We start from the raw sequence: 14,144 nt of genomic DNA on the forward strand, positions 1-14,144 counted from the left end.
CATGATACAAACTGACAGTATTTGCTCGAAAGGTCAGAGATGACACAAAAGTGCCCTGGAGAGAGAGGTCGGTCTGACACTTGAATTAGGCAACGCAGCCCGGTTGTCATTGCCACACAGTGCGCGGGAACCAGCGACTTTTGTCCTGCTCTCACTTTGCTTTTCCCACATGTGGCACCAGCGCAATATTATTCTGTTAAGCCACCTATTTTCATGGCAATGCATTTAACTCTCTAACCTTCATAAACCGAAAGTTTATGGCTGCAGCCAGTGATCAGAACGCTACATTTTATAAGTAGCTTCGCTACAACTACAGCTACTCTTCCAAAATGTACCTTCACTACAGCTACAACTACATTTACCAAAAAGTAGCTTGCTACGCTACTCCTGTTCGCTACTCGCTACTTCGCTACTTTTGCGCTACTTCTGTATTAAAAACTTAAACAACTATATGGCTATTCAAAAGAAGCCCTAGTATGATAGTTGTACGTACTGAAAAATAGATTCTGTTATTTATTACCATGATTCCCTTCATTCTATAATTTTTATAGCAGTGTTACTTCAGTTACATAATTTTAATAAAGTGTTTGAGAATAAAGTACCTTTGTAAGTAGCATATCAATTCAAAAAACTAGGTCTTACACGTATCCGTGATGTTCCGATTGTCATTTGAAAAATATTTATGTGACAGACTTCTTTTTAAAATTAATTGGAAGAATATCACATGTATCGAAATTAACTAGAACGTGTTGCACAAAATGGGAATAAGATAAAAATGTGATATGTAGCAATTTAATCTTCTTAACTTAAACAGAATGTTATTTGGGGGATGGCGGATATTTGCTCGAACCTTGAGGATAGCTGGGGGATGCTTCTAATGGTATAAATGAGAAACAGGTGGAACAATGCTTTACGTAAGTCTTTCTGTTGAAAATGCTTCCCCGAAGACACAGTGGAAATTGTAATTGTCACCTTGTATTCAAATTGCCCCAGGTTCGATACCTGGCGGAGGGCACATGGTGGTTCGTATCAGTCTCGATCAGCTGATTTGTGCATAAAGTGGACTCAAAACAAACACTAGGAAAGACTCCTAGTTGGGAAGATGGGATCCTCCTGCTCCTCCATTCCCCACTCATCATTCTTCCTCATTCTCACAATTAGCCAAAAGTGGCAGAAAACGGCCTTAGATAAGAAAATAACTAAATAAACAATGCATCCTCATTGCCATGATTAGAAAAAGTTACAGGAAAGGGACGCAAAAGTAGGAAAAATACATAAATTTGAAAACTGTGTATTTTAACAAAAAAATGTCATTTCTGCAGGAAAGTCAATAACTTGTACGTTTTTTTTTACAATATGATAAAATATATTGAGGAAACTGATGTGTAAACCCGAGTGTTCTAAACATATTGTAATTTTCAAATTTGCGAACAAATATCATGACCAAAATAATTGTAATTCCAGAAACAATCGTTCTTGTAACAATAATTTCCTGCCGGTGTGATCCTATACACTGACAATGATCAATGCTGTTAACGTACTGAACCATTGATTGCTGGCACTATTGCTTTGTCAGATTAGTAGAAAATGGATCGCCCGTTTTTGCACTGTAAGTTGTGTTTTACACAGTAATTATCGATATTTTGCTGTCTGTTATGCCATCGATATCCACAGGATTTGTTGCAGGGGTGGCACAAACGGGGCATTTTTTCGTGGCAGTGAAGCAAATGCGGCATGATTCTCCCCAAAATAGCGATGCAGCTAAAATAAATGGCTATTAGCCTGAATATATTCATATAGGAAAGTCAGTTATCTGGATATTAGAATTATTCAGATGCTAATGAAATACATTACGCAGCTATTTATAATCTGCGATATAAAGATATTTATAATCTAGATTATCTGTATTTGCATGTAATGGACTTTGTCTTTTTGAGTCTCTTGCAAAAGTAAGCAATATTGTCATTTATTTTTGACACCGTTGCCACATTAAAAAATTACCTCAAAATGCTGAGAAAAAATGTAGCTGTAGCGAAATTTTCGCTACAACTACAGGAATTTTGTAGCTTCGCTACCGCTACAACTACAATTTAAAAAATGTAGTACCGCTACAAATTTAGTAGCTAGCTACAGTAGCGATGCTACAAGTAGCACGCTACTTCCGACCACTGGCTGCGGCAATACAAGCCTTCCATCTGTCCCTATCCTGGGCAAGATCAATCCAATCTTTTCCAATCTTCACCAATTTCCTTTAGGTCCATCTCAACGATATCCCTCCATCTTCGTCTTGGCCTTCCTACAAGTCTGTTACCATCAGGTTTCCCAACAAGATTCCTGTAAACTCTTCTTTCCTCTCCCATTCATGCCACATGGCCTACCCACCTGTCTTCTTGATTGAATTATTCTAATAATATCTGGACATGAACACCAGCATCAGGTGCTGTGGGTTAATAACCAGCACACTCACAAAGAATAGCCGAACTAACTCAGATGATGACCTTTGGCATAAAAGGTTAACACGAAAATTTGGTGTTGGAATGTGAGAACATAGTAGGAATGAATGGTAGGCTTCAGCAAGCAGTAGCCCAAACGTGAGCCTGCAGATTGAGCATATTGTGAAATGGTGAAAAGAGGTGAAAAGAATTTGGAGAGATACAAAGTAATACTCAGGAAGAGAACAACAACATAGAGATGGTGTAGATATGCTGCTGAGTAAGGTAGGAAATAAAAAATTAATGGAATGGATTCTGCTTCTGAATGGGTAATAACTGCACAGTTTAAAACATAGGAGAGGAACATTAAGTAGTACAGTGTTGCGACCCAACAGAAGTTTCACATATTACAGAAAAAAAATGGAATTTTATTTAAGATTGCAACAAATACTAGTACAAAATAAAAAAGATATATGCATCTTGATAGGAGATTTAAATGTGGGAAGGACTACAGAAGAGGCATGGAGTAGACATGGACATGGGGAAATGTACAAAAATGGCCAGCTATTTGTAGATCTTTGTCAAGAAAATGATCTAATCATAGGTGGAATGGTCATCTGATCATGTGACAGCAAATCAAATTGACCATGTTTGTATTATCCATAAATGGGGAACATCCCTCCTAGATGTAGAAATAAAAGAAGAGCCAACATTGGTAGTGACAACAACTTGATAAATGCAGACTTTAAACTTCGTATAATGGCAGCACATAAAAAGTTTTCAAAAACTTGTCTGCATCAATATCGCTCATGACATCTGGTCTGCACCTCACACATGTTGTCATCTTGTATTCAAGGGGTCCAGGTTCGATACCTAATGGGGACATATAGTGGTTTGGATCCCACTTTAAACTGTAGGCACAGTGCTGATTAGCTTTTCTGTGCATCAGGTGGACTTAAAAAATATATATATTTAATGCCCAGACACCTCACACAATTGCCAGTAAATCTCTGCCGGTATCCACTTTTGAGCATGAAAAATGTATTTAATCTTTGCACACACCTTGCAGAGAATGGGGGACTGCATTAGAGCTGTCATCTTTCTGATAGTAATTGCCTTCACAGCAATGCAACTGCACAGATGACTCATGTACCACCTCTTGCTGCCTGCATATGTGCATCGTGCTCAGACTAGTAACACCACAAACAGATTGGATGCTGCTGGAACTTATTTTCTGGATGTCCCCGTATATATTTTCTGGTTGCATCAGAAAAATGATCCAAACTCTTATCTCTGTAGATTCATGTAATACAAAAGAAGCCTACCTGCACTAAAGTCAAAACACATCTTAAAATTATGTTTTCCTTATCTAGCTATGCCAGTATTCAGTTTCTCTTCAATCTTAAACAAAAGAAACAAATAGACACTCTCCAACTGCAGGAATGGCAAAGAGTGAAGGAAATTCACGGACTGCCAACAGAGAGGAGCTCAGACTGAGTGTGTGTGTTGTGCAAATGACGAACAGGTCATCTCTGCAAAGAAAGATTCACCTGTGGCCCTTGAAGTACAAAGTTCTTATTCCATAATTTCAGATTAATTTCGAAGGCCCACTGGCTTCATTAATGGAGGATGTGTTATCTGAGATGGAGCTGGTAGTGTATAACTGCTTTGTTTGTTCCCCGGCATGGGTACTTCCATTTTTTCCTGTCTGCCAGTGCTGGTGCATGTTTCTTGGTTCTCATCGTCTCATAGAAAACATCAAAGAAACCCATGCCATCATCAAACAGAAACCAGCCCTAAACCTAGAAAACAAACCCCATTCTTCAAAAAATCTCACACCACAAAAAGAAAATAACATGTCACCCTTTTCTCCATCCAAGGAACACGAACCAGTTGCATCGAGCAACACAGCTCAGCAGACGACCCATCCTGCCAGCCACCACCCTGCAACGCAGACAGATTATGGAAATTAAAACAGCTGCCAGCTCAAAGCATGCACCAGCACCGCCACATGGAAAAAAATGGAACTACTGCTGGCTGGGAACAAACAAAGCAGTGACACACTACCACCTCCATCTCATCCTCAGTTAATGAAGGCAGTGGGCCTTCAAAATTAATCAGTTGGTTAGTTGATTTGGTATTTTGAGCCTTCAAAAATAATCAGTTAGTTGGTTCATTTGGTGTTTTAAGTCCACTTTATGCACAGTAAGGATAATCGGGACTAGACCTACAGTTTAAAGAGGTATCCGAACCACTATGTGCCTCCACCGGGTACCGAACCTTGATTACACCCCTAGATTACAAGGTGACGATGATATTACTGTACTGTGCCATCGAGGAGGGGGGCATCGAAATTAATCAGAAATCATTCAAATTTGCAATGCAGAAAGAACAAACTTCACAAATGTAATACTATAATACTAAAACCACGTTTGCTGCATACACCATGAAAATTAAATCACGTAACATTCTAGAAAGTCATAATTTTGTAAAATTGGACATTTCCCCCTTGACCCCTAATTGTTGCAAGTAATTAAAGTGTTCTTTTGGTCTCATTATTCCATGTAAAAAGGTAAAAATGAAAGAGATCAGTAAAAAACAGAAGTTGAGGAGTTAAAACCCATTTTATAATGCGTATCCGATAATATGCACAGGAGGGAGGACTTTTTCAAACTCTGCTTCTTAATGATGGTAACAATGGATATACATTGTCTTGTAATTTGAGTATGTGATACCTTCCTATGTGTATAAATAAACAAAACAGACAGACCTGTACCAGCTGGTTTGAGCTGAATACCAGCGGTGGTACACATGTGTACCAGCCGGTCACTGAAGGTTAAAGCAATTACTTTGCTTCTAAAGATTGAACAAACATGTTTCCACATATCAAGAACTTTTACTCACTGTCACACCGTCCTTTACTCCAGAGATCTGTACCATACTGGAACACTCCTTCTACTATATCTAAACGATCTCTGTTGGTCAATTCCTGTTTACAAGGATTGGTCGGTGAATCTGTCTGCAATGTGAAAACATTTTAATAACTTTCATCACATCACTTACAATGGTTTTCATTACAAGAGAATGGAAAAATACTTCTAAGCAGGAATCTCTAATAAGAACCCTGTGCTGATACAATATATTACATGAGTCAAACGAAAACCTTAAAAGTCCAATAACAATTGCAAGGCAGACTGTATACAGCTAAAATTTACATGCGGTATCAACTGTTATTTACAAAATGACCTCAAGGCTGAAACACTAATCAAGTGATCTTGAAAATGCTATTTATGTTATTTTGAAGATGGCGCCTCCTATACACTATTGTACCAGTGAAGAGGAGTGGTTTCTTGCACTCTACCAGCCTAAAACTTACGGTAATTTCTTGGCAAATGAAAATTCAATATCTCTGTGCATGTTTACCACACCAGCAAGTTTACTAATGGAGGAGAATGTTTGACAATGGCCTCAGTTCGCAGGCAGATGGGTGGAAAGGCTTTCGCAGTGGCTCATAAGTGACTGCACGTGGACCCCAAAGACTTACTCTTCTTAAGGTATACAGGCACTAACTCAAAGTTCAAAATATACATAGATCAGCAATAGGTCTGTGTTAAAGCAAACTAGTGCAACCCTACATATAGAAATCTAATAGGTAAGAAACAAAAACAAATGAAGGTTTTCATTTTACTCTCCCTTATATCTGCAAACAAGGTAAAGAAACAGCTCTAGAAAATCAATTGTTTCCAGTTTTATAGATTAATAAGGATTCTTTAATGTTGTGTTCCAGTTGTATGTTAACATTATAAATTCTTTACACTCTTGATTTCATGTTTCTTGTTAATAATGTGATTTGCTTTTTGCAGATCTCCTTTCCCCTCCCTTTAATAACCCCTCCACCTATTCTTGCATTAGTTGTCCTTTTCATCTAACAAAAATATTATTACAGCTAAAAGTTATCCCATTAATACCACTGCTCCCTAATTTGTCTATACAGAAATGCTTGCAGTAAAGGTTTGACTTTGTTTTGCAAAGGCCAATTAGGGTTGCCAGACGTTCCCCGTATATACGGGATTGTCCCCTTTTTTTAAAGAAATGTCCCAGTATTCCGGAAAATGTTCTCGGGATGCCCATTTGTCCCATATTTAACTAAAGAAATAACGAATTCAAATTTCAAAATCATTTTATACAACAAGAAATTAATAACCTAATTGGATACCAATTACCATTTACCATTCAATCCTCACATTAACATTGACGTAGAACTGCTCATTGTCGATTGTCGATAAGTCGAATAACAAGCGACTCACGACTGGCAAAGGCAGTTCTGGTTCTAATACAGCTATCACTTGTTTCTTTTCTTGGTCAACATTCTAAACAGAAAGTAGCGTTCTTGCTCTAATGATACACGAAATAAAAAGTGTAATATTTCAGACTAGCAATGTTACCAAGAATAAAAAAGAAGAAAATATGATAACTGTTCAGTGTACCAAAAAACGGACTAACGACAGTGGAAAGCATATTGTAAGTTCTAGTGAATGAGAATAAGTCATGTTCTGAATTTTATATTTATAGTAATGCATTGGACAAAAAGGTCCTCTTAAAGGATGCCAAGAGTTCACTCAAATATTAATATATTTTGTAACCCCTATGCAAGGTTAGTTCAAAACAGGCATTATTTATCTAAAACTTGACTTTGTTTGAAAATGGCGGCCATTTTAGTTTCATGACTTGTGCCATTTTTGGCCTTTGCAGACAGTTGAGATAATTTTGATAACTCAGCTAAGTAAAATGATAGAAAGCTGGGGTAAAAAATATTATTTTCAGTACAGTTTACGTTGTGTACCTTTTTGCACTATCTCTAATACAAATGGCTGAAACTGATATTCAATTTTGAATTAAAATCAAAGTTTAGGATTTTTTTAGTAGGGAAGTAATGTAATATCAGAGCAATAATTTTCTTTAAAGGATACACATACATCCAAAGTTTTTGCAGAAAATATTTGAGCTATGCTACTGGATTATAGCTCTTTGGAAATACCTTTTTTTTTCTTTTTCTTTTTTTTCAAAATTTGAGCTCTAATATCTCTGGTGTATCTCCTAGTAAAAATTTTATATTTACAGCATAAAGAGTACCTGTAAAAAAAATTTTTGAGATTGATATTCCATGGATAACAAAGCTACAAAAGAGGGAAGTTGGGTAAAAACAGGAAAATTTATGTGATTAGCTACAAATAAATATTTGCTTTTAATGAGCTAGAAAGAAGCAAAGAACCACAGAAGCAAGCCAAATACCAACTTGTATGTTAAATTTTGATTTTCTTGTTCGTCATTTAACTGTCCTTGTTGAGAGGTACAATGTATAAATATCACCTCTGATAAAAGACCTGTCATACCTGGAGGGGGGAGGGAACTATTTTATCTTTCTATGAAAATTAGTTCTAGAGCTATGATTTTTTGTTATTTATTGTGTCCCTGCACGTTTGGAAAGTGCAGGCTTGAAAAGTCCGCATCCAGAAATGCTTTTCATGTGCACAAGGCTGCAACTGATAAGGGTTCCTGTGTTCGAACAGTAAAATTGAATTGCTTCAAAATTATATTGATGGAAAAATATTATGATAATAAAATAAAATAAAAAGGAAAGGGCAATTTGCCAGCTGTTATCTTCGTCTTCAGCTGTAAATTATTGATCAAGATGAAGAATAATATCATGTGGTTGTCCAAAGAGTGCTAACTGAAAATTGAGTTCTTGACATCTTGGCATGAGTATGTCTTTAAGTTCCACCATATATCTTAGTATGTATAAAGCTATAATATTGTGTGAAATCACAATATAACTTAGATTATATCTCCTTTAGTATCCTTTGCACCATCCATGAAATATTAACTGAGAAGGCAAATACAAAAAATGATTTACCTCAACAATTTTTTGGTGAGCTCTGACAGTTTCTATATATTGTGCTACACAATTTTCACAAAAATGAATAGGTTGAGCATTGATAACTGCACAGTATGTGTAATTTGATGCTTGAGAAGCAAACGCTGTCAGCAAAACATCACATTCCTTGTTGATTGCTGCAAACCTAAAATAAAATAAACAAATTAACTTTCCTTACATAAAGTTATGTATTTCTTTTACAGGCTTTTAGTTTACAAATTGACAAAGACAGTTCCACCTGGAAATGTGTTCATAATTTTTAATAGGGTGGCTACTAGTGTTGGACGATCTATCATCCAGATGATATATCGTGTTATTAAAAAAATATTGTCCCCACGATATCAACTAGACAATATATCATCACAATATTTTGGCAATATATATCATGTCAGTGATATATAATCATGATATTTAGTGATATATATAACATGTTGGTGATATATCGTCATGATATTATAGCAATATATATCATGCCAGCAATATATGTCGTTTTAGCAATATATATAATGTCAGCAATATATATCGTGTCAGCAATATATCATCACAATATTTGACGATATATATTATGGGGACAATATATCGCTGAAATCACGATATGGAAAAAATATTGTATCGTATAGTCTGTGGCGATACATAGCGATATCAAATTTCAGACATCGTCCATCCCTAGTAGCTCCTGTACTACAAAGTTCAAATTTAATTACTGTTTTATCGAGGAAAATTTACAAAATTTCAATTGATTGATGGATTTGGTTTATTTTAATTCATTTCTGGCTAATCACGAAGATGAGAATGAGTGAGGATATCATGGAATTATAAAGGAACACTCAAGAACACCCATGCCCAGGCCAGGATTTGAACCTGGAACCCCTGGCATCAAAGCATGCCATGCAACCCACTCTCCTATTGCGGTTGTTGGCTTATCAAATTTCACAGTTACACTTTTATAATGTAAACAATTCCTTACACTTATTACAGAGAGCATTTATTTCCAGTAACTTCGTCACAAAAGTTACGGGATTGATTTTCTTATTTCTGAATCTAGCCTGTGAATGTACATATATCCTTGGAAGTGGTCTGCATAACCACTATCACATGGCAGGACTGTGCCTAGCAACACACTGTTTGTCGTGTTGGCTCATTTAGTTGGAGGTACACAAATGATGTGATAGATGCACAGTTGGGGCACAGAGTATACATTAAATTGTGTTAAGCTAGGGATCACCTATTGAAACATGGAACATGGTGACCAGGCATTATTGAGAGGCAATGTGTTTAAATGGCACAAGAGATTTCAGAAAGGCAGGATCTCAGTGGAAGGCAGGATCTCAGTGGAAGACGATCCACTATCAGGTTGACCTTTAACAGCAGCGTGAGGAACTTACATTGAGAAGACTGACATGTTATTGTTCGCATGATATCAGATGTACTGAAATTGAATAGGGATGTGCATTTTGTTGGCATCTGGTCTGCTGCTGTACTGGTACAGGAATATCTGACCAAACACTGTATCCCTGGTCTATTACACCCTCCATACTTTCCTGATCTTTCACCATGTGATTTCTTTCTGTTTTCTCATGTGAAAATACTGCTGAAAGGGAAGCAACAAAAGACTGTGACATGTGTGGAGAAGTATTGCAGAAAAGGCTTTTTCTGCTTGCTTCCAGGACCTCCAGACATGCCGGCAACTGTGTGTAGATAGCAGAGGGGACTACTTTGACAGGACCAAAGACCATTAGTTGGCAAGTTCAATATTTTATTCTTTACAACATCAGTCCTGAAACTCTTCTGACAAAGGTTACATTTCAGAGTCTGAACATCAGTAAGCATTTTAATTCGAATAGACTTAGGAGAGTCCAGATCCCAACCATTAAAACTATTTTCTTACACATTTTATTCTGTACTTTCAAGAGCTCAGAAAATTAGTCTAGAGTCGTTTTCACGTTCAGAAGACACAACGGCGCTTATGGAGAAACCGCACAGTGTTGCCAATACAGCGCTAGCTCATGTCTCCAGGAAATGATGACCTTCCTTCACAATGAAGGTGTTACATATTTTGTATATATAATGATAATTATATGTAATTATTAATATTAATATTATACTGTGAACGTTACAGTTACCCTTTTTACTATGATCCATTGCGATCACTACACACGCGAGTGTAATATGACACTTCAGAAATCACTTAAAAAAGTAAAAATCACTGAGAGCTCACACAACTGAAAACACTTTTTCAGGAGAGGGAAAAAGTCTAAACAGACCAAAGTAGATCTCTCACTCAAGTAAGGGGAACCTGGCACATGGGTTAAATTCAAGTTGCAACCCAAACAAACAAATAGTTATGGCCCACGTGAACTGATAAGACGTGAATGACTCAAGCAAGGCATGTCATATTTCTATCTTGAAGCCCCATATTTTGTCACGTGTTGGAAAGCCTTTCAAAGGTTAATATGGTGTCTATGAATTTATGTGTACGTTGGAAACTGAAAGGTGATCTTCATTTCAGTATTAATGTCGACAGTAATGTAAACGAAAACAACGTGTATTTGCGACAGCACTAATGTTGCTCACAACAGCAGCATTGGAAATAATTGTCAATTCTATTATAACAAACTGCATGAAGTTCATATTTTTACTGAATGGAAATAAAATAACAACTCGAAAACTTGGTGGTGATAGCCGGAATGCTGCGGTGAGTCGGCTCAAGATGGCCAGACAACGTCTCCTTACTTCGCGCGTGGTTCGGGTTAAAAAGAAACTCCAAATGCATGGAAGTAATATTTCTGGGAACCTTTGAGTGGTTATAAAAAATAATTTCATTATTTTCTCCACAACTTTGTTGCTGGAAGTTTTTACATGGAATTACAGAACAAAAAATGGCCAGAGACGACATTTTCTACTGCACGAATATAAAAAATCTCCACATACTTTATTTGAATATCTTTTAATGCGAATATGCTTTAAAGTATTGATAAATTCTGAGTACCACCATCACCTATGACAATTAAAAAACAGTGTCAATTTTTTTAATAATGAATGCTTCAATTTTACGGTATGTTTCAACGTTAGGAATGAAAACAATGCAAAAATTGTGTTTTCACGGAAAATTTGTGTTTTTAATTTATCTAAAATTATGTAAGCAAGTTACCAGTTTTTTGTGTTCACCATCGTATTCTCTACAAAATTTCCTGCAAAACTGCAGGTATCGATTTTACTTAAGCTAAATTTGTAAATCCAGAAATTTCACAACAGCGCGCTCGTATTTCCCATAAGAAAAGCATTGCCCATAAGAGCCCTTTGTGTCTTCTGAACATGAAAATGACTCTAGTTTAAGATATAAATGGCACATTGTACAACTACATACAGACCACCAATATTATTACACGATCCAGTGGTATGCCCAAGTTTTTCGTAAGGGAGATTAAATCTTTTTAGTAGTCAATCCTATATTTTGACATCTTTTCCTGTATTTGAGGGTGTTTCTTTCTTTGATTACTGGTTAAAAGCACCCCCTCTCTTGGGGACACTAGTGACAAGATCATATATTTTATAGGACAGAGCAAAAATATTATCTGTGATGAATTTGAACAGATCATTAGATTTCAATAATAATAAAATTTAACAAATGTATACTATTGTTGGTTTACATCGAAACATAAATCTTGTGCATGAAAACATAAATGAGTCCAACGGACTCAACTTGTCACAATGTGTTACAAAAATAGGTTGTCATCTGATCCATAACTTTATGTTAACACATTTTATTTTCTGTCGCACCAAAATATATCATTAATTAAATGCTATACAGACCTACATTGTTTTGCCATGTTTAGTAATACATTTTAGTAAAATCTTCACAAAAATTATAACAGTTAACTTTGATGCATTTTGAAATTAAGATACACATTAGTTGAATGCGTATGAAAAAGCAGAAAAATTTGCACTTGTTATTATTACAGAAATAGACAGTTATCATGCTAACAAATAATAACATTTTCATTTTTGTGTATAAATACGGGAAATGATTACTTAACCTTTTGAGTCCCAAGGCCATTTTCACAAGTAAGCCTCACGGTCCCGAGCCGATTTTGAGCAAAATGCAGAGTTTCAATTAAATGAGTGTAGATTGGAGACTAATTGCCCTAGAGAGATGAGTGATATACCGTTGTACGCGGAATGAACCAGAGATTCAGACTATATGAAATTTATGCAAATTCGGCATATATATGGAGGGGGAAAGGGGGGAAATGCCCTGAAAATACTTTTTTTTTTAAAAAATGGGGTTTCGCCCCCCTCACGCCCCCTCGAAAAAAGTACATGACAGTGTCGACATGCACATGAAAATGATCGCTGACATGTAAGGAACACAAAAATATTTGCATTATTATCATATGACCAATGTAACTTGAGTTGTACATCCCAAAAGGAATGGTCGGCACTGATTCAAGCTTCAAAATGCAGCGATACCTTGAAATGACTTTAGCTCAGAGACTATTTGCCCTGGAGATATGAACTATATACCGTTGTACGCAGAATGAATCACAGATTCAGACGATATATAATTTATGCACATTCGGCGTACATATGGAGGGGGAAAGGGGGGAAATCCCCTCAAAAATACTTTTCTTAAAAAATGGCATTTCCCCCGCCCCCCGAAAAAATGTCAAAATGCAAAATTTATGCAAATTTGGCATATATATGGAGGGGGAAGGGAGAAAAACCCCAAAAATTATTTTAAAAAATTGTTGAAATGTTTTAAATTTATATTTTCCCTTGAAAAGAGACGCAAAAGAGAAGTCCCTTTTCCCGCCTTTTCACCTCCATTTTCATGAAGAAAAAAAAGGTTCAAGAAACATTTCTGTTAAATACATGTGTTAGGAACAATATATAAAAAAAATCGAAATTCTAGCCGAAAATAGAAAAGTTATAACGTAAAAACTGCGACCTTGACACAGCATCTCGATCGAGACGCTTGGGATCCAAAAGGTTAATGGATGGTATTCAGCAAACAACTTCCCCCACAATTAATTGCACAAAATCATAGTCACCAACATATTTCTGGCAAACAGATCAGATCCTGTGCTGAAAACATGTGGGGTAAGCATTGCGCACATGGCCATTGTCGAAGTGATTCAAGATATGATTATCATGATCATATGAGGAATGTGTGCATGTAAAATATTGCTTGTTGTAAGAAGGCTTCTCACACTTTTCCTTATAACCTACAAATCTGTTTGTCGGACTTCATGCATATTCAACCGTTTCTTCTCAAATGCACTGCATGATGATGTCAAGTTTAATATCATGCATTGTTCTGAGTGATATAACATCTAAAATATTCAATTATTTATCACAACATTAAAGGAAAAATGCAACATATTAACAACTGCTAAATTCAACATCTGTTGGTAGATTTCGAATTCAAATTCTACCTCCACACTTTCGCAAGCAATTAGGTTGGTCTTAATACCTAGTTGTGCCATAAGTTCTGATACACATGCCAGGGAGTAGACAACTGAAAGGTCAAGGAGCTTTATTGTTCCTCTCAGATGTACAGTAATACAACATTCACTTGAAATGGCCACCTTCTACCTTGACACAAGCCCGAAGTCTGTCTGGCCATGCATCTATTGCAGCACGGATCACCTCCATCGGAATTTCAGTGGCTGCTTTCGTCAAGGTCCGTTTCAGACTTTCCAAATTAGGGTGATGCTTTTCACAGACCTTGCCTTACAACACAGGCCAGAGTTTGTAGTCCAGTGGGTTCAAATCAG

General features: G+C 36.5%; 1 protein-coding gene across 1 annotated transcript in view; it reads right to left on the reverse strand.

The window, feature by feature from the left end:
• LOC146002593 (osteopetrosis-associated transmembrane protein 1) overlaps positions 1 to 14,144 on the reverse strand; it is a 43,254-nt gene that overhangs the window by 23,571 nt on the left and 5,539 nt on the right. Inside the window, exons 2-3 of the mRNA XM_083140539.1 lie at positions 8,347 to 8,512; positions 5,337 to 5,451 (exon numbers count right to left, since the gene is read on the reverse strand). Of these exons, the coding sequence (XP_082996665.1) occupies positions 5,337 to 5,451; positions 8,347 to 8,512 (281 nt within the window). The remainder of the gene's footprint in view (positions 1 to 5,336; positions 5,452 to 8,346; positions 8,513 to 14,144) is intronic.

Source organism: Lepisma saccharinum, chromosome 18, assembly GCF_977018435.1.
Source record: "Lepisma saccharinum chromosome 18, izLepSacc3.1, whole genome shotgun sequence".
Classification (NCBI taxonomy): domain Eukaryota; kingdom Metazoa; phylum Arthropoda; class Insecta; order Zygentoma; family Lepismatidae; genus Lepisma; species Lepisma saccharinum.